Source organism: Semicossyphus pulcher, unplaced genomic scaffold (genome assembly GCF_022749685.1).
Source record: "Semicossyphus pulcher isolate SPU_LCO1_2020_fin unplaced genomic scaffold, fSemPul1.0.p SCAF_1, whole genome shotgun sequence".
Lineage (NCBI taxonomy): Eukaryota > Metazoa > Chordata > Actinopteri > Labriformes > Labridae > Semicossyphus > Semicossyphus pulcher.
The window spans coordinates 29,321,817-29,343,800 of NW_027211603.1; the positions used below are offsets into that span (position 1 = coordinate 29,321,817).

The window sequence follows — 21,984 nt, forward strand, 5'->3', positions numbered from 1 at the left end:
GAGTGGCTCATTGATTATTTATGTGGGACTAATGCACTAGAGGACGGTTTGACAGAAAAACAAGTTTATGCATGACATCAGTATTTAGAAGCAACATGTGAAAGTGTGCAGCCAATCACATTTTTTTGTTATAACTTTAAATATTAAGTATTAAAACACAAGCACCAAACTAAAGTACCAGTATGTAGCATTACACAGATCATTACAAGCATCTTAATAATCAAATATCACAGTTGTATTGGACTGTAATGCATTAGTTTGTGTCATGAACCCCATGAACTAATAACGGTGTATATTTAGTAGAATGAGCAGAGCGATCAAATAGGCTTGACAATCCATTGTACTGCAAGCTTCCTTGGTTATGCAATATAGTCGTAACAAACGGATAACAAATGACACTTCCTGTCATCATTTTCAAAATAAAATCGTTGGAATGTGGAGATGTTATTTGCTTTCCACTTGATGAATCAACAAAAAGACTTCAAATTGTGCGCCGACTTACAGAGGTAACGTGCCGTCCATAGACTATAAATAATTGCCACAGGGTGAAGGTTAGGATTGTCTTGTTTTGAGTGAAGCCCCTTTGTTATGACCCTTCAAAGTAGATACATTTAAAAATGACAGTCTGAAGAAAAGGAAGAAGCTTTGAAATTCTATTTATAATCATAATAATATTATTATCTATTCGTGCATCAGGGTGGATGTTGAATGTTGACAAAAAAAATGCTAAACCAATGAGGTGTCAAAGATTTTCAGGATAATTTTATATTTTCATAGTTAATGGTTTGAATGAGTTATACTTTAAGGATTCTTTCACAGCCTTTCACAGGGATTCTTAATAATGTTGGATATGTGTTAGACTTTTTAACCAGTTACTATAGCCCCACTAGTAAATTCCCACAGTGGTGTAGCAGAACAGATCTCTCTGTATTAATGTTATGTTGAGATCATAACAACCATGGTAAAGGTTTTTATTCTGTTTTGTATTCTTTGTTTGTAGATTGTCTATCTTTCTTAATTGACCTTTTAAGAATCAATAAATGTAATCCACGAATTGAAGCCACCATAGAGTTAATAGCATATGATTTGATTGTATAGGCCACTTAATGTTCACTATCATATCAGTTTTAATTTTAAATTCAAATTTAGTTTTTCATACTTTATTTTTTTAACACCAGTATTTCAATTCTTTATGTGATTTGTTTTTGTATTACACTTCTTCTTGTTTTGAATTGTAACTGCCCCACCAGCGCTATCTTGTAATCGGTACGTTCCAATTGTCGCCTGAGTAGCTTTTATTTTGAAAGCTGGGACCGGAAGTTCTGTTTGATACAGTCTCTGTGCTGACGCTCCCTCCCTGTCAGTCCGCAGAGCTGCGGTCCAGCATTGTAGCGTTTGTCAGCAAAAATGAGCGACAAAGGCTTATCAGACGAGGCGGCGGCAGCAGCTTGTAAAGATGGAGACCCGGTGACTAAGGTAAGACGATTATGCTTCTTAAAGTTGAATAAAACTTCTACTTTACACTGTCCAAGCCTGCTAGCCCAACAGGCCAGCGACTCACACACAGGTTAACCTGCTACACGCAATGCGTCCATTATCGGACAACCAATGACTGCAAATGCTTGTTCTTAGTGTTTCAGCGACATATGCGTCCCAGTGGTTTTGTTACATGTTGCTGTAAGTTAAGCTAGCTAACTTGCAGCTGAACTTTCTCACCCCTTACTAACTTGGTTGATAACTGAGCCTCAGTTTCTCCACGCATGCGTGCAACAAGTCTGCTCCTACTCACAGGACAGTAGGTATTTAGGTGCGGTCAGACCTGAGCATACAGCACTTCGCATATGCTGAGTCAAAAAGCAGACGGGATATGAATTAGATAATATTGGCAGTGTATTAATCATATGCTGCTAGAGCTAACATGTCAAGCTGGCTAACGAAAGCAGCTACAAGTTTAAAAAATTATAAATCATGTTTTTGTTGTCCTCGTTGTCAGACATCTAACTCCCCTCTTACTAGTCAGACTGTATTCTCTTACTATACAAATAGTTCTGTACACTGTTAACTAAAGCCTAATCGATTGATGGATCAATGTACTGTACACAGGATACAGTACATTTTTGAGCTGGAATAAAGATAGACCTTTTGGATTGTGTATCAATATGAATATGCAAAGGAATGTACTGTTTTCTTGTACAAATAACTCACCTAAAGAATTGCACATATTGGCCCAGATCCTAAAAATATTCACCTATACTCATATATCTATGATAGGCTGATATCTGCCTTGATAGTATTGGCCAACCAATATATCAGTCGTACACAATCAAGTCAATATCACCAATCCCCCCCGATTAACGGGACACCAGAGATTCCCTTTTTCCTGCAGGCTTTTGTTAAAAAAACGTCAAATTTAGTTTAATTTCACGCTGTGTCTGAGTATTTGCTCTGGCTTGTTCACTTTTACCGTACACACTAAAGAAAAAGGTAAACATCACATTCAAGATCAAAGTGCGCACTTAGTATGATTTGACCTGAGTAATAAAAGAAACGTTTTCATCCTGGATAAACGTCCAGGAAACCTCAAAACATCTCCTGCAGCATGATCCATTTCCTGTTTGTTTTGTTTACCACATAGTCTTAGATTCGCCACATTATGGCTAACCCTGCATTAATGTGATGTCTGAATAATAGTAAAAATTAGTTTCCTAATGGGAAAATTCACTTAATAGATTCTCAAGTCAAAATAACAACTTCGAAAAGCCTCACCAAATATTCTACATGAGCAGAAACATGGTGCTCAAAATAAATGTAGGATTGACTGAAATAAACTTTTTATTAATTCATGTATTGCATGTGGTATTATTCTTATAATTCTTATTATTATATTATATTAGGACGTTAATTGTTGCCCTTGTACAGTGATCTACACTGGTTCTCAGCTGTAAAATACAACACATTTACTTTGTAGCATCCACATGGTTTCCACAATACGACTTAAAGCTTGTGAACACACCAAAGTAGCAAGAACAACCTCCCAACTCTGGAAATGGATCATCTAAGAAGCACCTGCAACGTTTGGTTTGAGGCTATGTCAGAAGTAGTAAATTTAGCTCTGAATGTTTGGATCATATTGAGCTCTGGAGGAATGCGTTGTGCAGCAACTCTGTGTGAGACGTTTCCGTGGACGTGTTGATACATTTTTACTCTGTGAAAACTCGGCACGGTTGGAGGAAGGGTACAGGAAAGGGGAACAGTTGCTAGCCACAGAGATAACGCTCTACTGTGAAACGCACACACAGAGTAGAAGTTTGGTTGTCATACACTTGAAAAATGTCAGGTTCAGGGTGAAAACCAGGGGACAGAATCAGCCACAAGAGGAACTATTTCTTCTCACATTCGTTTTTGAAAGGTCACTTATTCAAATACACAACATACTTCACACCAGTGCATGAGCGTGTAAGATGTATCAGTGTGTGAGTAGTGCTCGCAAATGATTTGTTTAAAAAGTGCCCTCGAGCTATATAAACGCAAACCATCACACTTCAGTGCGTGCACACCATGTAAAACACATTTTTGCATAGAAAAGTAGGAAGAAAATGAAACGAATCCAAGCAGGCCTAAGTCTTGCAGTAGAGCAACACTGACTGATGCACTTTACACAAAGTTGTGATGATCTTTGAGTTGAAGGGGCTCGCTGGCACAGAGGTGCAGTTTGGCTGAAACATTTTTTCACAAGCGAGTGCCAGAATACACATTTTTCTTCTGCTGCAATTCAGACACAGCAAACGGAGCCAAGCAGAGGTTTTCTGCCCCGCAAACAAGCGTGTTGTCAAGGCTTCTCAAAGCACAACAATGTAACATATACACTACTTCATTATTATATACAAGGCTCAACAAATGTTAATTACTTCTTTTGTTGTTTCTCCTGTTTTTAAAGTGCTCACTTTCAGCTCTTTTAATGCAACCAAAAGGGAATTTAACCTTTGTGTCCTTCTGCATTTCAAAGAAAAGATAACCCACCGTCCTGCAATCTTTGATCGATTAACAGTGGCACAGACTACTTGATTTGATTGATTAATAGCGGTGCTGATTACTTGATTTTATGTGAAGTTAAAGTTCTGTCACCTTGTTTTTGTATCATAGGATTTCATGATGCAGCAGACTATGCTGCGGGTTAAAGATCCAGTTAAATCCTTGGATTTTTACACCAGAATCCTCGGCATGTCGTGAGTATTTGTGTGTGCTCTCCTTCAATGGGCTTTTATATATCTTTGTGCGTGTATTTCTGTGTGTGGAGACTGTTTTCCATTCATAAATTGGACTTTGTGTCTAAAGCTGGTTTTTCTCTCTGGTGTGCTGAATCTTCCAGGCTGCTACAAAAGTTTGACTTCCCCTCCATGCGTTTCTCTCTCTTCTTCTTGGGCTACGAGGACAAGAAGGAGATCCCTACAGATGTGAAGGAAAAGACAGCGTGGACCTTTTCTAGAAGAGCCACCATCGAGCTGACGCAGTAAGGCTCTATGTCCTGGGATAAGCTTACTCATTCTGTGATTGAAATCTTACTGAACAAAATGTTAGACATTGACCTTTTTCTGTTCCACCATTGTCTTACTGCGCTGAGTATTTCCAATAGGGCTGGGTATTAATAAGGAGTTCCAAAAGTCTCTTTAATTGCATCCATGCATTCTTCACTACGTCTTTCCCCTGCATCTTGGTCCCTCCCACTCGGGATGCACGGAGAGATGAAACGAGGAAATGTGTTTAAGAGGCCTGAGACGTCCTTTCCTGTTTGTGATGACGGCGTCAGCTGAATAACAGGCTGCAGTCTGTGTTTATACTTTGTGCTGCTTAGAACCATACTGATATTATGACTGATATTATTTATTTATTATCTCTTATATAATAAATCATTATTTATTGAATACTATTCCGGAGTCATACGTATTTTGTGCTAAATACGATCCCAGGTAGTCAAATACCAAGTCATTATACCAACGTTGTTTATAGTCAGTTTCAAGGCGCCCCTTCAGAGTCTGTCATAAGGTCCGCTTCTTCCTCTCTCGGTTATGAAACTCTGGTGATGTTGTGAAGTTTCACATCACTGTCTAATCAGCGTCCAATCAGTAACTGATATCCAATAAGGGGGCGTGTCAGTCAGTAAAAGACTTGTGTGGAGGCTGCTCTCGTGTATCCTCCCTTATCCACAGATTTCCCTCCTCGATCCTCGCTTCTCGGATCAGATATTAGAGCTTTGAGACGGTCCTCAATATGGTGGGTCCAAAACTACTTCCGGTTCGATCGAAGAGTGAGGAATTATCAAATAAGAGACTAGAGATCCAGCCCCTGTTTTCAACATGATGAGCAGTTCCTTTGCAGTAAAACTGCATCTTTGCTCTCGAACGTGCACCGAGGCTTTTCTGTAATATGACGAGCATAAAACAGGTTGGATAGATGTATTGACAACAATTGACAAATTGTCCATTATGGTTTGGTTCTGTCAATTAGCCTCATTAAGATCTCTGAATGTGACTTACGTGCCGTCCTCTCCTCTTTCTTCCTCCCTTCATTTCATCTCTTTCCTCTTGTTTTCCTCCTCGTGTCTTTCAGTAACTGGGGCTCGGAGTCTGATGAGAGTCAGTCTTATCACAACGGAAACTCAGATCCACGTGGCTTTGGTAAGACTTCATATAGAGCAACACAGTAATGCTAATAAACGCTTATTTTGAGTTATGTTTTTCATATTGAGCAGTTAAATGCCTCTTTGCTCCTTGACACACAGATTAGTTACATTTTTTACTGTTTTTTCTTTAGCATACACTTTGTTCAGAGTACATACTATGTATTTACTTGTCGGCTCACTGGACACAAACTCTGGATGTGTGTTACTGCACTGTGGATTAGACGTGAACAGTCTCTCTTTGTCTACCTGACATGTGACAGGACACATTGGAATTGCAGTTCCCGACGTCTATGCAGCCTGCAAACTGTTTGAAGAGCAAGGAGTCACGTTTGTCAAGAAGCCAGACGACGGTAAGATGAGAGGAGTGTCAATATGAGGGTCATAGACGGGTTAAATAAATACTACCTAAAATGTTTAACCTTTAACATTTCTTTCTCTCTTTTACCTCTGAACATTTCATTTTTAAATTGCTGCAGCTTTGCATTGTTTGGTTGGTGGACTGACTGCTGTATCTAGTTATTTTTTCTTTTAATGTATTTCACACAGTACTTACATTTTGCTCCCGTCCCTGCTCTTGTTTCCTCGCAGGTAAAATGAAAGGCTTGGCCTTCATCCAGGACCCTGATGGTTACTGGATTGAGATCCTGAGTCCCAACAACATGGTGTCCATTACCTCCTAATAACTCGGACAACACGCTGCCCGCTGCTTTGGCTTCACGGGGAGAGCAGGACGTCTGGGGTTTAGCCTAACAAATTTAGAGATGTGCACCGGAGAGCTGAGGGAAAACGGAGCAGGATCACCTGTGTGCCCGGGCATGTGCTGGACTTTCATTGGACAGTTGATGAGCGCATAGATTAGATACCCGAGTTGTTGCTACGAGTATCAACTACTTTTTTGTAGCTGTTAAGTTTGTCATCATCAGTTTGTACGTGTCTTCAAAAAGTGATGCTGAAATAAAGAAGTATTACTGTGTAATAAATGTGAAAGCCACCGTTCAAAAGAACTTTTGTCTTTTTTGTTTTGTTTTGGGAGACAAAGATAAAAGTTATCAGTTATTTCCAAATCACTCAAGATCAACAGATAACCACAACTAGTGTACAGTACGTGACGATAAGGTGGCTTACGTTTTTGTCACGGTTGAACCACAAAGGGAGAAATGTGATGACAGTTTTTGTGTCATTCACACATTTATTTCAAGAACAGAGTTTGAATTCACATCAACAAAAAATTAGTAAAAGAAGGAATCAAGGATGGAAAAAGATATTCCAGAAAATACTGTTGAACATTGATCATGTGTTTTCAAATTAGGGGTTGTTTCGGCAGTCATTTAAAATAATTTGGATTACAAATATTCAACATTGTAAATGTATTCAGCCTAAATTTACCTCAAGCTATGAAATGTCGCACCACAACCAAACAATAAAATGAGCTGGTTTTAACTTGGGTGATTCTGAACTAAATAAAGTGTGTAAAAGTCTGACTTACTTTATAGTTTAAAAAGAAAAAAGGACAATTAGAGATTTTTATAAATGTAATAATTTTATTTTTATCACCTATGAGAACAAACAAATAATTGTCCTCCCCACCCCCAACCTCTCGGCCCTGAACAGTAAAGCCATCACACAGAGCACATATTGCACATGACCCCGGACACCCCCTCCATTCAGAATCAGAAATACTTTATTAATCCCCGGGGGACATTCGGGCGTGACAGTTGTTCTGACACAGAGAAGCGTAGAGAAATATATAGCATAAAATAATAGTAAAAAGTATGTGTCGTGTCCTTGTGTTGCTATTGTACGCGGTGTCTATCTAATCTATGTGTCAGAGAGGCACTGTATCTGTGGCAACACATTTCCTGGAAAGGACGATAAAGAATCGAAATTCATGTTGCAGTGAATGAAAGAGGCTGTCCTCGCTGGTGAAGCAATTTACTGTTAGCGTTGCCTTTACTGCTGTTGTCATTGCTGCATACAGTGTGTCTGTGGGCACACATATAAATGCATCAGAGCACTATAAACTCATCCAGTTTTGGAGTTGATCCAGGTGCAGTGGTTTAGTTGGTTAAAGCAGGACATCCTGGGTTCAGATCCCAACTAGTCTGTTGTTCTCTAAACCAGTGACTCCCCCTTCCAGCCAGCAGTCTGTGACTGCTTTCCGTCCACCAGAGATGTTTCCAGTTATTTATTGTTTCTATTAAACAACAAATGACTGGAAACAACAAAATACTAGCACTGAAAGTTCTTTGGCTCATTGGGCTGAAGTCAAACTAGGTGGACTTGGTTTTAGACACATGCTGATGCTGAGCTCTGAGCCTTACTGTTCTTTTGAATTGCAAATGTCCAGAGTAGGTCAACTAAATCCTATTGGTCCATGGCAGCTTTTTATCACATTGTACAGACTGTTTGTCACCTATTATAAAGCTGGACAAGGTGCTGATGGTTTTAATCTATCAATGAAGATGTGTCACACTGACTGAATTTCTTAAGCTCAATGAATCTTTTTAAGCAACATGTATCTGGCTGTGTTTGTACTCATGGGGCAGACACTGAATTTGTTGGCTGTGAGGATTTATAATTTTTGCATTTTATTTTACATTTGCTTTGCATTAGGGTCCCATCTCTCCTGCCTTAAGACACACCTAATTTTTTTTATAAATGAGGCTGCAGAACATTGAACACTGACACTCTGGTCAAATCAATTAAAGACGGTTGCTCTCCGGTGCGTGAAGAGTAGCTCCTCATAAACAACATACCTTACATACCCATTTTCTCCAACATTAATTCTATCTATTTTCAATCTATATTTAACTCATTTTCTCCCGTGTCCGACTGCAGTCTTGCTAGGACAAATGAAACCCTCCTTGAGCCCTTTTCGATGTCTGTTTTTAAAAGTTAAAATCAATCAGCCCATACATAGTCAGCTGTCTTTTATCAGGTTGTCCCTTGTTTTGTAATCAATATTTGTTGTGGAAAATAATCCTCCTCCCTGCAAGTGTTCAATAAATTTCCAACTTCTTATCCCCAGGCTGAAGCACCTGTTGGGCATTACTAGGCTACACGAGAGTGGTTCTCTTACTAACTCACAAATAGGACTTGTACACTCTCTGTAGGGGATTTTGTGTCAGACACTGCTCTTCTGTCACGTGGTGTTCCCCAGGGATCAGTCTTGGGACCCATTTTATTCTCCATGTACATTCTACCACTTTACCAATTATCAGTAGATTTAGCATCATTTGTACGCAGATGACATTCGGCTGTATCTTTCATTCAAACCACATGAAACCCATGAAATTCGCGCTTTGAGCAACCTTTTGAATGCTATCCGGAGCTGGATGACAGATACCTTTATGCATGCAGACAAAACAGAAGTTTTGTTTATTGCTCGCCTGCACTCAGCAGTCAAGCAGGATCTTGATGCCTTATCTTCAGCCTCCCAGACAAGTCTGAAAAATCTTTCTGCACCCCCACATCATGAGGTGAGATCTTAGGTCCTCAACCCAGAGTCTTTTAAATGTACCTGACATGTTTGAAGCTCCAAGCTATGGGAGAGTCTCCTAATAAGCTAATTGGGGGGGATCTCCAGTCAAACACAGAGAGGGCTGACACACAGAGACAGACAACCTTTCACGCTCACACTCACACCTACACGCAATATGGAGTCCCAAATTAACAAGACATTAACGACCGTGATTTTGGATTGTGGGAGGAAGCCGGAGTACCCAGAGGAAATTCACGCATGCACCACAGTGCAGCCCCCAGCTAAGATAATGTTATTGTTAAATCAGATATTTGTTCAGACAGACAATATTAAAGGGTGCTGTAGCTTAGCTGGTAAAAGCAGCTGTCTAGTGATACTGGTTTAAATTCTCTACAGTCATTAATCTGTGTTTTGGGTTATTTTATTAGTGGTTATTTATTTCATTAGTTCAAGCAGCAGTGTGGAGTTATACCTCTGTGTGTAATGGAAATTAACGTGCAAATTTAAGAAGGCAAGGCCCCGGTCACGCTTTGCTTTGCAGCGCCGAATGCATTTGACTGGTGAGGATTAAGGTGTTTAAAGATTTGGTCTGTGTGTGTGTGTGTGTGTGTGTGTGGATGTCCAGGTGCATGACTTACACTATTGTAACCTCTGCAGCTTTCATGCACTTCTCTGATTGGTCCGTTTAGGTGAGAGTCAGGTGTTTCAGAGCTGTGATGGGTTCGGTTGGGGAGGGACCTGTTACCAAAAGGTCCTGTGTAATATCAGGTTAAAAACAATCCACTGAATTCCGCTCCGTTTGTTGGTGTGCTTTCTGGTGAGTGCTCACAGCACTTTTGCTTTTTAGTGTTTGATTGACGGGGGCCGACAGTCGCAAGAGATTTATCCAAGTGACACTTGATGGATGTTTTGATTTTAGTGTTTTAATGTTTTAATGTTTGTATTGTATTGTAATAAATGTTCTTTTCTACTTCTGCTGCTGTTTTGAAGATTTTTTCTGAGGAAACATGGAGATGAACATCAACAGTCTTCTCCTCATCGTCTCTCTCCTCACCCTTCCTCCATGTGCGCCGACTCAAGGCTTGACTTTTTCAAAGATCGTCCCCGTTTCCCATCAGAAGACCTGGTTCCACGCTCGGCTCTACTGCAACAGGAATCATAGTGGCTTGCTCACCATCAAAAACTCACAGGAGGCTAAAAAATCATTCATGTATGAAGGCTGGATTGGTTTAAAATGGCGCTCAAATATAGAAATTTGGAGTTGGAACAGGGAAGGTGAACCTGTCAACTTTGAGGCCTGGGAAAACCAAGAGGAGTGTAAGAAGAAACATGAGTATACTTTTTCTTCACTTCCTATGTAAACTTGCTCCTTTTAGTTAACTCCACATTAATAGAAATTCAAATGTGATTCAATAATATGACAAAACATTGTTAGCCACTCTTGATGCAATTCAAATTATACTGTAGGATCTTTTAGCCAGGGTAGCTGCACGTGGATGGAAATGTCGGTTTTGGGAGTTGGTCACTTTCTCGGCCCATCCGGTCACAGCAGACGGCTGTTCACCAATGAGTCTGGTTCTGCTCGAGGTTTCTGCCTGTCAAAAGGACGTTTTTCTTGCCACTGTTGCCAAGTACTCGCTCATTGGTGGATTAATGTTGGGTCTCTGTAGATAATATAACAAAGAGTGCATGTTAAACTTGGTCTTTATGCAAAGTGTCCTGAGATTACGTGTGTTGTGATTTGGTGCTGTACAAGTTGATTGACTGATTGTCCTGAATAGGCATGCACTTAGGACTGTATAGTTGTTGGTTTACCAGTAGTGATGTTCGCCTTGGGGTGTTGGTAACCAGGGCGAAAATCTGATATAAACTTTGGGGGGGACATCTGCATGAAATTGAAAAAAATCTAAGAAATCTATGTCAAAATGTGCTTACATGGGGCCAAGTGGCTTTTAACACTGTTACAATTGCCCCGACCCGGCAGCCATGATAAAACCTCGTATACTAGCTTATAACACTTATGTTAGCATAGGTTGTTCATGTTCATTTTTAACCAATAGCCTAGAGATACAATTGGTCTAAGTTTGAATTCAGTCATCTAAACTTTAGACAGCAGAAGAAAAACTACTGTACCCCAAAATCTGTTTTTTGTTTAAAACTCCTGCTGTGGTAAAGTGATCCTGCTCCTACCAGTAGGCAGAGAGAGAATCAAGATAGATAAGATGCTGGTTTTGTCTCTCTCCTCTCCTTGTTCTTTTAGTGAACCCAAACGATGGTAGGTGCGCTATGAAGTACCCCTCAAGCAAAACCTGGTTCAACAAATTTTGCAACATTCCTCAACCCTTCCTGTGCAAAGAAGAAACACTGATTCTGGTCACAGAGATGAAGACATGGGAAGAGGCCTTGGAGCACTGCAGGGAGCTGAAGCCAAAAAAGTCAAAAGTGCCCGACCTCGTCAGCCTGTCCGGAGACAATAACATAGACATGGAGGACAAGGAGGCAATACAACATTCTGCAAACACTGAAGAGGTTTGATGTTTTTCTGAAGAGTGTGTATGTGTGTGTCTTTGTGTGTGTGTGTGTGTGGTCAGATCATGCCACTGTAACTCCTGCAATGTTAATGAAAAAAATCCACATTTTGAAAATACTCTAATTTCCTTTCTTGTCCAAATATGGTCACTTCTGGTTCCAAAAAAAACAAGTAGTTGCATGAAATAATCCCCAAAAACAAAGACAAAAACACGACGAGAGGTCATGTTTAGTGACTAAAGTAGCAGTGTTGATGTCTAGCATACAGCCAACAAAACCCACTTCCCTAATTATGAATAACATTTAGCCTTAATATGATTTAAACTGGTGAACATTCAAACAATATGAACATTCACCCCTGTGCAGTTGTCATGAATAGAAAACTAAACATTTTTTTTGTTCCAGCCAGTAAACAATTTTATTTCTGCTGTAACATTGGGCATTTTAATACAGGGTCTAATGGGGATTGACTCGCTTTTGGGCCATTCTCCAGTGGCCACTCAAGGAACTGCAGTTTTTGCCACTTCTGCATTTCCTTCATTTCTCAGCCCTGGAGGTTGTAGCTTGGGTCTTCCCGTACTAATTGCTCCTTTTGTTTCCTGTAGGTGTGGGTGGGGCTGCGTTTCCTGGCTGGTACGTGGTTTTGGCTGAGCGGGGAGACGGAGACGAGCTCCTACCTACCTAAATGTCCGGCCCAGCAGCAACGCTGCGGCGCCCTGGTTCCCAATGACGAAAAGTGGAAGACACTGAAATGCACTGAGAAAAGAAACTTTCTCTGTGGGTACATTCATAGCTAAACTAAAGCTAAACTCATGATTCTTACATTCTTTTACATACTCATCATTATACAGATTTTCTCTACACCCGAACACTTACTGTATTCAGGTCGTTTTAGAAGGAAGGGATGATAAGCCTGTTTGTGTTGTTGAGCAGTCACGACTTTTATGGAAATTTCGACAAAAAATCCAAATAAAAGTTGGCATATATATAATTTCACTCATGATAACTAAGGCTGCAACTGCAACTGTTATTTTCGGGAATGATTCATCTTTAGTTTTACTATGAATGAATTAAAGGGGATATTGTGCTCATTTCAAGCTTCATGTTAAACACTGTGAAACCGAGCCGGTAAAGACGGATACCTTCCTCGCTGATGTGGACAAAAAAAGCTGAAAGAAAACGAATATAAAGAGGTAAAACCAGCAGTTTCCAAACGAGCCCCGGCCTAGCAAGTGGACTGTGGATCTGAAATAACTAGTGGATTAGCATTGCTGTTTATATCAACTTCACCCACGTTTAGTCTGCACATCCAACATTGTAACATTATATATATATATATGTCTTCAAATGTGAAACAGCATAATACCCCCCTTTAATCTTTTCAGTCTAGAAAATGTCCAAAATTGTCAACAATGCTCACAACCTCTCAGAACCCATGGTGTTGTCTTCAAATTATTTCTAGGGTCCAAGCTACAGTCAAAAGACCAAAAGCAACAGTCAAAAGACCAACAGACTTTTTATTTGATTTCATAAATAAAATAGAAAAACAGCAAATTCTCCTTAAATTCAAAATTCAAGGAGCTCGTTTGACAGAAAACACAGATAATCGTTGTTTCTTACTTGTTGTAAATTGCTAGTTTCTATATCATAAAAAAATACTGTTTCTGTCTGTGTTGTTTGTTTGCAGTGGGATCATAGAGTGCTAATTTATCATATTTGAAATACTTTTTCTTCAGACATACTTTTCTTTAAAACATTTTTTAAAGCATCATTACAGTGAAGTTACACCACAGAACATTACAGTGTTCACTGCCATACACCTCATTGGTTTGACCAGCTGTTACAGTTATAAGGACTGTAAGTGTACTATTACTGTGATCTTAATGTGCAATAAGACACCTGAAAGCACATGGATAATATTTAACATAACTTTTCTCCCTGTAGTAGTCTGGTGTTTAAATATACAATATGTATGACTGTATGATATAGTTTGACCACTAGAGGGCACTCTTAATCATATCACTGGAATGTTCTCTCTAAATTAAGGGAACACTCAGTCACCTTCTGGTACTGCATTAGTGATATTAGTTTGAAATAATTGCTTCATCTAATATATGATTTATATTTGTTTCTGTATTTATAGGAGTAGGCATTTAATGATGCTTTAATATGCACCAACAGGCTTGGACAAGAGTCGCTGTTATCTGTCAGACACAGCATGAAGAATACAATCTGTCTCCTTTAACATGTGTGGTATTTTCTATCCTCTGGTGTAGTGACTTTAACTCTGGATTTTGGATTGTAAATTGCCTTAATCTGCTCTCTGCCTGTAACTATGATGACAATTACAATGGACTTCTAAAATAAATGAGTCTGTTTTCTTATTCACATCCAGAGAACACACACTGAATGATTTATGTACAGGGTGAAGTAGACTGAGCTGTTTCAGGTGGTGTAGAGAGTCTGTCCAATCAATTTCAATAGGCTGGAGAGATGCACTTAACCTTTAACACACACACAAGCCACACACACACACACACACACACACACACACACACACATACGCACGCACGCACACACGCACACACGTCTCACCTGCCATCACACACTTGCTTCATTCATTTAGTGACCTTAATGACCTCATCATGATCTCACGTGACAGCCATGTGTGCACGCCCACAGAGGTCTCCAAACCACGCTGATGAACTGATAATGGAAGTTGTTGAGTACTATCTTCAACATTTTATGAACAGGCTTGATCCAGCCATGATGGGATGTAGACAAGGTACCAGATCTGACTCACACATCTGGCGTGTTAACATTTTGGGACAACAGTTGAGCATTTTGGCTTAAATATGGAGGGAATCAGCGGCGTGACAACCATTGATATAGGTAATGCAGCTGCGTAGAGGCCCGGGCGGAGGAGAGGCAAAGGGGAGGCATGTCGCAAACTGACGAGCAGGCAGAACATTATGATGCATTGGGACTGACAGGGCCCGCTTTTAGCCTTGTATTCGGGCCCAGAGCTGACACGCTACACCACTGCAGGGAATCTGTATAACTGAGCTTTATATTCTTAAAAAGGTGGTGAGGTTTGTGATGGGGACTGGATTTCACCTCTTTTTAATACAACAACAGTTCATGACAGTACCTTTTTAAAACTCTTTTACAGATCTGTTTGGGGTTGTTTTTATTTCTAGTATGTAGCTTTTTTATGCTTTTTACATTTAGATTTTAAAACTTTTTTTTAACTTTGTTTCTTTTACTAATTATTATTATTTATTTTTACATTATTCTTTTCTTTTTAAACATTTTTTAAAAACTTATTTGCATTTCCCTTTTAATTTTAAAAAAATATATTTCCATTTGCTTTGCAGTACTTACAAAATACTCTTTGTTGGATGCCTTTAACAGTCCCTGTTGCTGTCTATCAGCTCATTTCTCTATCTGTGTGATTCTCCTCATGGTGTCAGACAGGGAGCAGAAGTCTGGTATGATTCATGGAGGCACAGGGCACAGAACTGCGCTCAGGAGCTCAATGTGATTGTACTAAAGCCCAGATGTGACATTAAAGTAATAAAAAGCGACTTTTGTCTTCTGAGGATCCAGAAGCTGCTTCATCATTATGATTTCAGTCCACACTCACAATAACGTGTCTGATAATGTCGTCCTTGTCAGCCTCAGAATCCACAGCGTTCTTAAGACAAGTCAAGGCTGACCCAAAATGATTTCATGTTGTACGACTTAAAAAGTAAATAAGACTCGTCTCTGAAAATGAAACTTTCAGCTCATCCCTTTGTTTTCAATCTGAGTTATCTGATTCGATGTGTCTGAGGTCGTTCCTCGACAGCAGCCGACGAGCTTTCCACTCTGAAGGAAGGACAAGGATTATAATATTATCCACTGGGTTTGTAATTAAACGCAACTCAACCTTTCCTTACTCTTCCACACAGAGTGTTTGTAGATATGATAATACAAAACTTAATTTTAAAGGAATAATATAATATACATTTCTTATAGTAATAATTTGTTTGGATCCATATTTTTCAGTACTTTTATTTTTTCCCTTTCATGGGTTATGCTGATGAAATGCTTCACTGAAAACTCTCACTATATCTGTCACACCCTGGCCCGTGACCTCTGATTGACCCTATTAACATGAAAAAAAAAGACAATTAAGTCTCAGCATGTACATTAACTTCTGCGTTAGTTCTGCATCTATCTGCCCGGTTGCACAGGACGCACACCGCAGGGCTAAACAGCAGCTAATATGATGAGTTCACTGTGGTCATGGATAATCAGTCATTTTCCACGTCAACAAAGCACTTTCCCAAGGCTGCTGCAGAGAGCCTCAGAGAGGATGCTTGACAGTTAGTCTACCATCGTCTCATGGAAAGTAGTGTGGAGATGTTGGACTCTTGACCACATGACCGTGATGATGAGGTGGTGTTTGTTGTGACTGCAGACTTGACAAAAGTAAAGAAAGCTAGTTTGGTTTCAACATACACTCGGAGCTTGCACACATCATCAGTGATGTTTCCTGGGGTCATCGGGTGTTTTGGGTCTCTCAACAACAGACACCTTCTGCCTGGCGACCCAGCTTGTGTAGTCCACATATCACCCCGTTTGATACACAGCAATTTCTATGCCTTCTCTGCATCGGAGGTCTTCTTTACGGCTCTCCTGCTGTGCAGTCCTGAATCCCAAGGAGCTTAAGGCCCCAACAGAATGAATGGCCAGCAAAATCTTTGCACCCGACCTGGAATGGCTCACACTCGGCCCTCCATCACCTGCTCTGACACTCGCCTACCAGCCCCTCATACGTCATGAAGGCCTTCTCCATTCGGTCTTCAGGGAACAGTCAGCTCCAGCGGGATCACTTGTCATGTTGTTTCCGACATATCACCATGTCTGACCTCAGAGTGGGACTGTCTCTGGGAATCTGAGCTGCCTACAGATATTTGAATGTAAACAGACTGGTGATAGTAGAAGTACCTATTCAACTTCTTAGTGAAGAAAGAATGTAAGAGTAGAGTAAGAAGACTTAAAGCTGCAGAAGGCAACATTATTTCATAAGAATTAAGTTGAAATAAAATATTTTGATCATTGCTGTGAGCACCCGCCCCTTTGTATTTAGTTTGTTAAAAAATTGTCCATTCTGAATCAAACAACCGATCTGATTAGCACGGTAGGGTTCCACGTAACTGGCCGATCACAGCGACTCTGTACAAGCTAGCGTCATCCAGCTTTCACGTGACTTGTGTCAGTAGCACGCATGCAGAGGTTGTGTCAGTCAGGAGCTATGGCAACATGCAGTAAATTCCCTGTAGCTCCTTTGCCAACAACGGCATATTACTGCTAAAGAAGCAAAAAGAAGAAACAGCATGGAGGAGAAAAAAAGCTACAAAGAGAGCCTTAAATAAAAAGAGGGATCAGATGAGTGGCAGTGGGAGGGGCTGAAGAGTGATGCAGAGGTTGACCTGTTCCTTCCTGACAGGTAACGGTATCTCTTACAGTAACAGCTAATGGTAGCACCAAGCTCCAACACCTAGAGGTAAAAAGGTGGTCCACACCAAGAATCATAACTATAATGATAACTTTAGTTGTGTTTGAACATTTTTGCCTGCAATAAAGTGAACTTTTTGGAATAAACAGCATCTCTCTCCTCTCTCTGTCTCTCCCTCCTCTCTCTCTCTCTCTCTCTCTCTCTCTCTCTGTCTCTCTCTGTCTCTCTCTCCTCTCTCTCTCTCTCTCTCTCTGTCTCTCTCGTCTCTCTCTTTGCCTCTGTGCTGCAGAGAGACACACCGCACAGCGGCTGCGCGGCACATACCAGTTGCAAAATGCGTGTGCATGTTTGGTGTAGCGGAGTGATACAGAGAGGTGGGAGGTTTTTACATTGGACTGTTCATGTTGCTCACTGCCACTTTAATGTACTCCCAGTATAAATGTAATCGTAGCCCTCTAAAGGACATTTCTACCTGCTTTTTTCATGCAGAGCTACCTGAACCGCACGTCCTATTCTGCAGACTATGCACTGATGGACACACAAAGGAATCACCTGTTTCTTTGTGTTATTGTTTCCATTTATGTTGAAATGAGTCATTGTTGGGAAGGCGGTGCACAATGATTGCAAAATAATTCCTTTAAAATGCATTAAAGCTAAAGTAACAAGTCTGATTTAAATGTAAGAATCAGAAAGTCTAGATATTTGTGTTAACTTAGTGTTAGTACATGTGTTCTTTGTTGTTTTCCTTTTGGTGTAATGTCCTTTAAATTGAGTAACAACAGACTGTAAGTGCACTGTCACAGGCTTACTTGTTATTGCGGACTTTGGCCACAAGGCGGCAGTAGTTGGTAATGTTATTGTTACCCTGCCATGTGCGCCAGAGTTGTTTTTCCGGTTTTACGTGCGGACAACCTGGAGATATGCAGAGTGGATGGTCCCGTTGTGTAAAGTAGCAGGTAAATAGACGTATATCTTGTAGAATATCCATGTACAAACATGTGAAAGACAATATATGTTGATATTTTAACGAGATAGTTTGATTTAGGTACTACTGGAGTTGGTGTCCTGGCATTTTGAACGTTTGTTGACCACGGTGTTCTCGAGTACATGGTAATTTCGGCGCGCATAAAGCCGCACTATGTCATTTCACTTCGTTACTAGAGAAACGGACAGGGTTTACATTATTTTTTAACTCTGTTTTAAGGTAATTGTCCGTTTGTGGAGTTGTGCAATCTCTGTGAAGTCCCACGTGTGTTTGGTGAAGCTTGTTGGAATGTAAGTGACCTATTAAAAACATGTTGTCCATTTCTTGGTTGTTTTGTGCAGATACAGTCAAGGTTTATGGTGTAAAATATGTATTTAACAGATGTTACTTCATATTTTCTGTAATTAGCCAGTCCACTGCCGTATTTTATTTTGTTGTTTTATTATTTCTTCCTTTCCATTCAGTTTTTTTTAGAAGTCAGCAACAAACGAGCTGTTTGCTCCCCTGGACTGAGAAGTTGAAACACTCTGTCAAATAATGACCTGTTACAGATGTGGTCAGAAATAAATGTGGCACTAAAAGAACCCCTTGAAGTGAATGTGTCCTGTGTGGCATCTAATTCCACGGGCTACATATAGATACCTGCAAACTCTTCCTAAGTGCAGTAACAACGTTTCTTAATTACCTCCCACCTCTGTGAGACTAAAACATGCATTAAAACTTTCAAAACACAGGGCTGACCGGATGAACGTAACCTTTACAATATTGATCTGTTGAACTTTAAAAACTTGGAGAGTGACTCATCTTTGTGCTTTGCATCTGAAGTGTTTCCTGTCAGAGTAAAAGTGCTGTTCTGCATGACGTACCGTGTGAGTGGAAGAAGCAGATGTCCCTGGCTCTCTTTAATTGATTTTTACAAAATAACACGACTACGGAAACAAGATGACAAACTGATGGTGGAAGCTGACAGTTAATGGATATTAATGGTGACTAGATGGAAAAATAGTTTTATAGTATTTTAATGCAAAACATGCTAAAATCATCCCGCTGTTCATGAGAGTTTGTATAGATCTGCTGTTTTTATATTAACAGTTGACAAAGCTGACATATTTTCTGGCTCTAAAGTGCTTCCAGAAAGTTTTAATCTTGTCCAGAATAATGTGGTGATATGTATTTGTCCTATTTGTTTTCTCTCAGATGTGGCAGTGTTGTGCCATTTTCTCTCTGAGCCTTACTGACTAATTGACACTTGACACTGTGCACAGACTTCACGCTTGATTTGATTGATATCCGCCCTGAACCCCCCGTGAGCAATGAAGACTCTCCCCACCTGCAGAAGAACTCCACACTATGGAAAACACTTCATATGTCTGAGGATTGATACTGTTATCTCTGTGCACAGATGAGCATGTTCTCTGTGACTCATGTGGAAGAACACGTGTCAATTAACCTGTGTCATTGTGCATCCGGCTGGTAATTGGAACGGAGCGTAGAGAGCTCTCTTCTTCACTCTGAGATCATACGAGAGGAGCGATAGACGCGTGAGCTATAGGAGCAGGCTAGTTTATGTCAGCCTGTTATATGACATGACAGGTCAAAAGGTCAAATGGTTATTTTTTATGATAAATAGATTTACATAATGGAGGACATGTGAAATACTGTAATAGAGTGGCACATATTGTAGTTAAAGAGAAAATGATGCCCCTTCTGCTAAACAAAACACACATTTAACTTACTTAAAAAGCCTTAAAGATCCCCCATGTTGGTGTGTTTATCACCAGAACAGTTTGTTGTGTTGGTCTGAAGCAGACGTTCACAGATATATAAACTTCAATGACTGTAGTGATTGTTTTAGTTATGTCTCCTCTTGCCATTCCTCCTCTACAGAACAGAACGGCTGCAGGAGCCGTATTTGTCAACAGAGCTGTCAATCATCATTTTGACAGCATCAAATAACAAATTAAAATAATAATAATACTAATAATAATAATAATAATAATAATAACTTTATTTATATAGCACCTTTTAAAACAAGAGTTTACAAAGTGCTTTGACAACCAAGCAAGCAAAGTAAAGCAGAGAACAAGCAGAAAACCAGCAAATCACAAAATAAGCAAAGCACAAAACCCAATACACAATAGGCAACAGGAGAACCCACACAACCAAGACCAGGGGGGCGAAGCAGGAAGAAGTAGAAAGAGTAATTAAAATAAAATAACTAAAAGAGATAAAAGAAAGGAAATAACGGAAAAAGAAATAAAAGCTGTAAAAGCAATAGGAGAGATAGAAACCAGTAAAGGCAATTAAAACAATAGAAGAGCTAAAAGCAATACAAGCAATAAAAAGAAATAAAATCAGTAAAGCAATGAAAGAGATTAAAGCAATAAAAGCAGTAAAGGATGGAAAAGAAAGAATAAGGTGAGATAACATTTTGAAAAGATAAATAAGAGCCAATTAGAAGACGACATCACATAAAAGCAAGTCTATAAAAGTGAGTTTTAAGAAGAGATTTAAAAGATGTCACTGATTTTGCGAGCCTTATCTCCTCAGGCAGGTTGTTCCAAAGCCGAGGGACCCTGATGGCAAAGACACGACTTTGTAACGACCAGAAGGCCCCCACCCGAGGATCAAAGGCTGCACGCTGGCTCATATGGTGTTAACAGCTCTGTGATATAGCTTGGAGCCAGACCCATATGTGCTTTAAAAGTGATCCGTAAAATCTTAAAATCCAATTCTAAAATTCACTGGAAGCCAATGCAGAGAAGCCAGGACGGGGGTGATGTGATGTTGTCTGTTTAAACCAGTAAGAAGCCTAGCTGCTGCGTTCTGGACTATTTGGAGGCGAGAGAGTGAGATGTACTCTCACCAAACACAATTTGGTCGCACAATAGCTTGGGGCAACCTACGACTAGCTGCATTAGCATCCAGGTCCCCGGGAGGCAGCGCTGTAGCACCGGCCCCCTTGGCAAAAGATCACAATCACCTTTCACTTGTCTTTTGTTGAAAAATTAAGGCTATTTGATGGACCAAAGAAGCACGTTTAGCATCTCTTTCTTTCTTTAGTTTGCTTCGTCATTACGTTTATGGAATTTTATCACTAATAAAAAAATCCAGAAAACATTCAGACAACATTGTGAAAAAAACATTCATTTTCAAAACAAAAATACTTTACACATAAAAAAACGATCGTTCATTCTTAAGGCCAAGGGGCCCCCATTGGCTCAGGGCGCTGGGCATGTGCCCACTTTGCCCGTGCGGTAATCCGTCTATGAACACATGTAGGACTGCAGCTGCTCCTGTGGTTTGTCAGAGCAGCTCTGCAGGGTGCCATCCTGCTGCTCGTTCTCTTCATTGTCAGAGATAACAGGCTGACAAAATGGTGATAATGGGTAGAAAATCATAGATTATCTGGCAAAAGCAGAGTGCAGGACAAAGAGTTTATTCATGTTTTCTCCCCATGTTCTGGTTTAAAAATGTGAAGGTGCTCTGAAAAGCTTGTGTTTGTAATTTCTAACACTTTCAAACAGCAGGAATAGTCCTTTAAATTACCTTTCATTAATCAATGTTCTGTCCGTTCTCCACATTTAGCCAAAAGGTGCTTAGCTCCACTAGGTGGAAACTACAAAGTGCCTTCATTATGAAGTTTGTTCCCGTGTTTTCTAAGCCTGTACAGCATCTTCACACCATGTCCATTTTACTTTGATGTCATGCTCATGGTGGGAAGCTCAAATGCTTTTCAGGTTGAATAAATATGGAGAATACGGCAAATCATTATCATTTCATCACTTCCCGATTAATGAGCA

The 21,984-nt window shown here is 40.0% G+C and overlaps 1 protein-coding gene across 1 annotated transcript; it reads left to right on the forward strand.

Annotated features, from left to right (window-relative positions):
• Nucleotides 1–1,353: 1,353 nt before the first annotated feature.
• LOC138589290 (lactoylglutathione lyase-like) lies at nt 1,354–6,678 on the forward strand. Its single transcript, XM_069659507.1, has 6 exons — nt 1,354–1,476; nt 4,144–4,226; nt 4,370–4,510; nt 5,608–5,675; nt 5,941–6,030; nt 6,269–6,678. Exons 1-6 carry the CDS (start codon nt 1,408–1,410, stop codon nt 6,358–6,360), a joined length of 543 nt encoding a protein of 180 aa, XP_069515608.1. The 5' UTR covers nt 1,354–1,407; the 3' UTR covers nt 6,361–6,678.
• Nucleotides 6,679–21,984: the final 15,306 nt, after the last annotated feature.

Excerpts from the sequence above, each read along its gene's own strand:
- LOC138589290 (XM_069659507.1), top strand. The coding sequence starts at position 1,408 with ATGAGCGACAAAGGCTTATCAGACGAGGCGGCGGCAGCAGCTTGTAAA. Across the intron at positions 4,227-4,369 it reads ACCAGAATCCTCGGCATGTC|GCTGCTACAAAAGTTTGACT; the intron begins GTGAGTATTTGT and ends TGAATCTTCCAG. Across the intron at positions 5,676-5,940 it reads CTCAGATCCACGTGGCTTTG|GACACATTGGAATTGCAGTT; the intron begins GTAAGACTTCAT and ends GACATGTGACAG.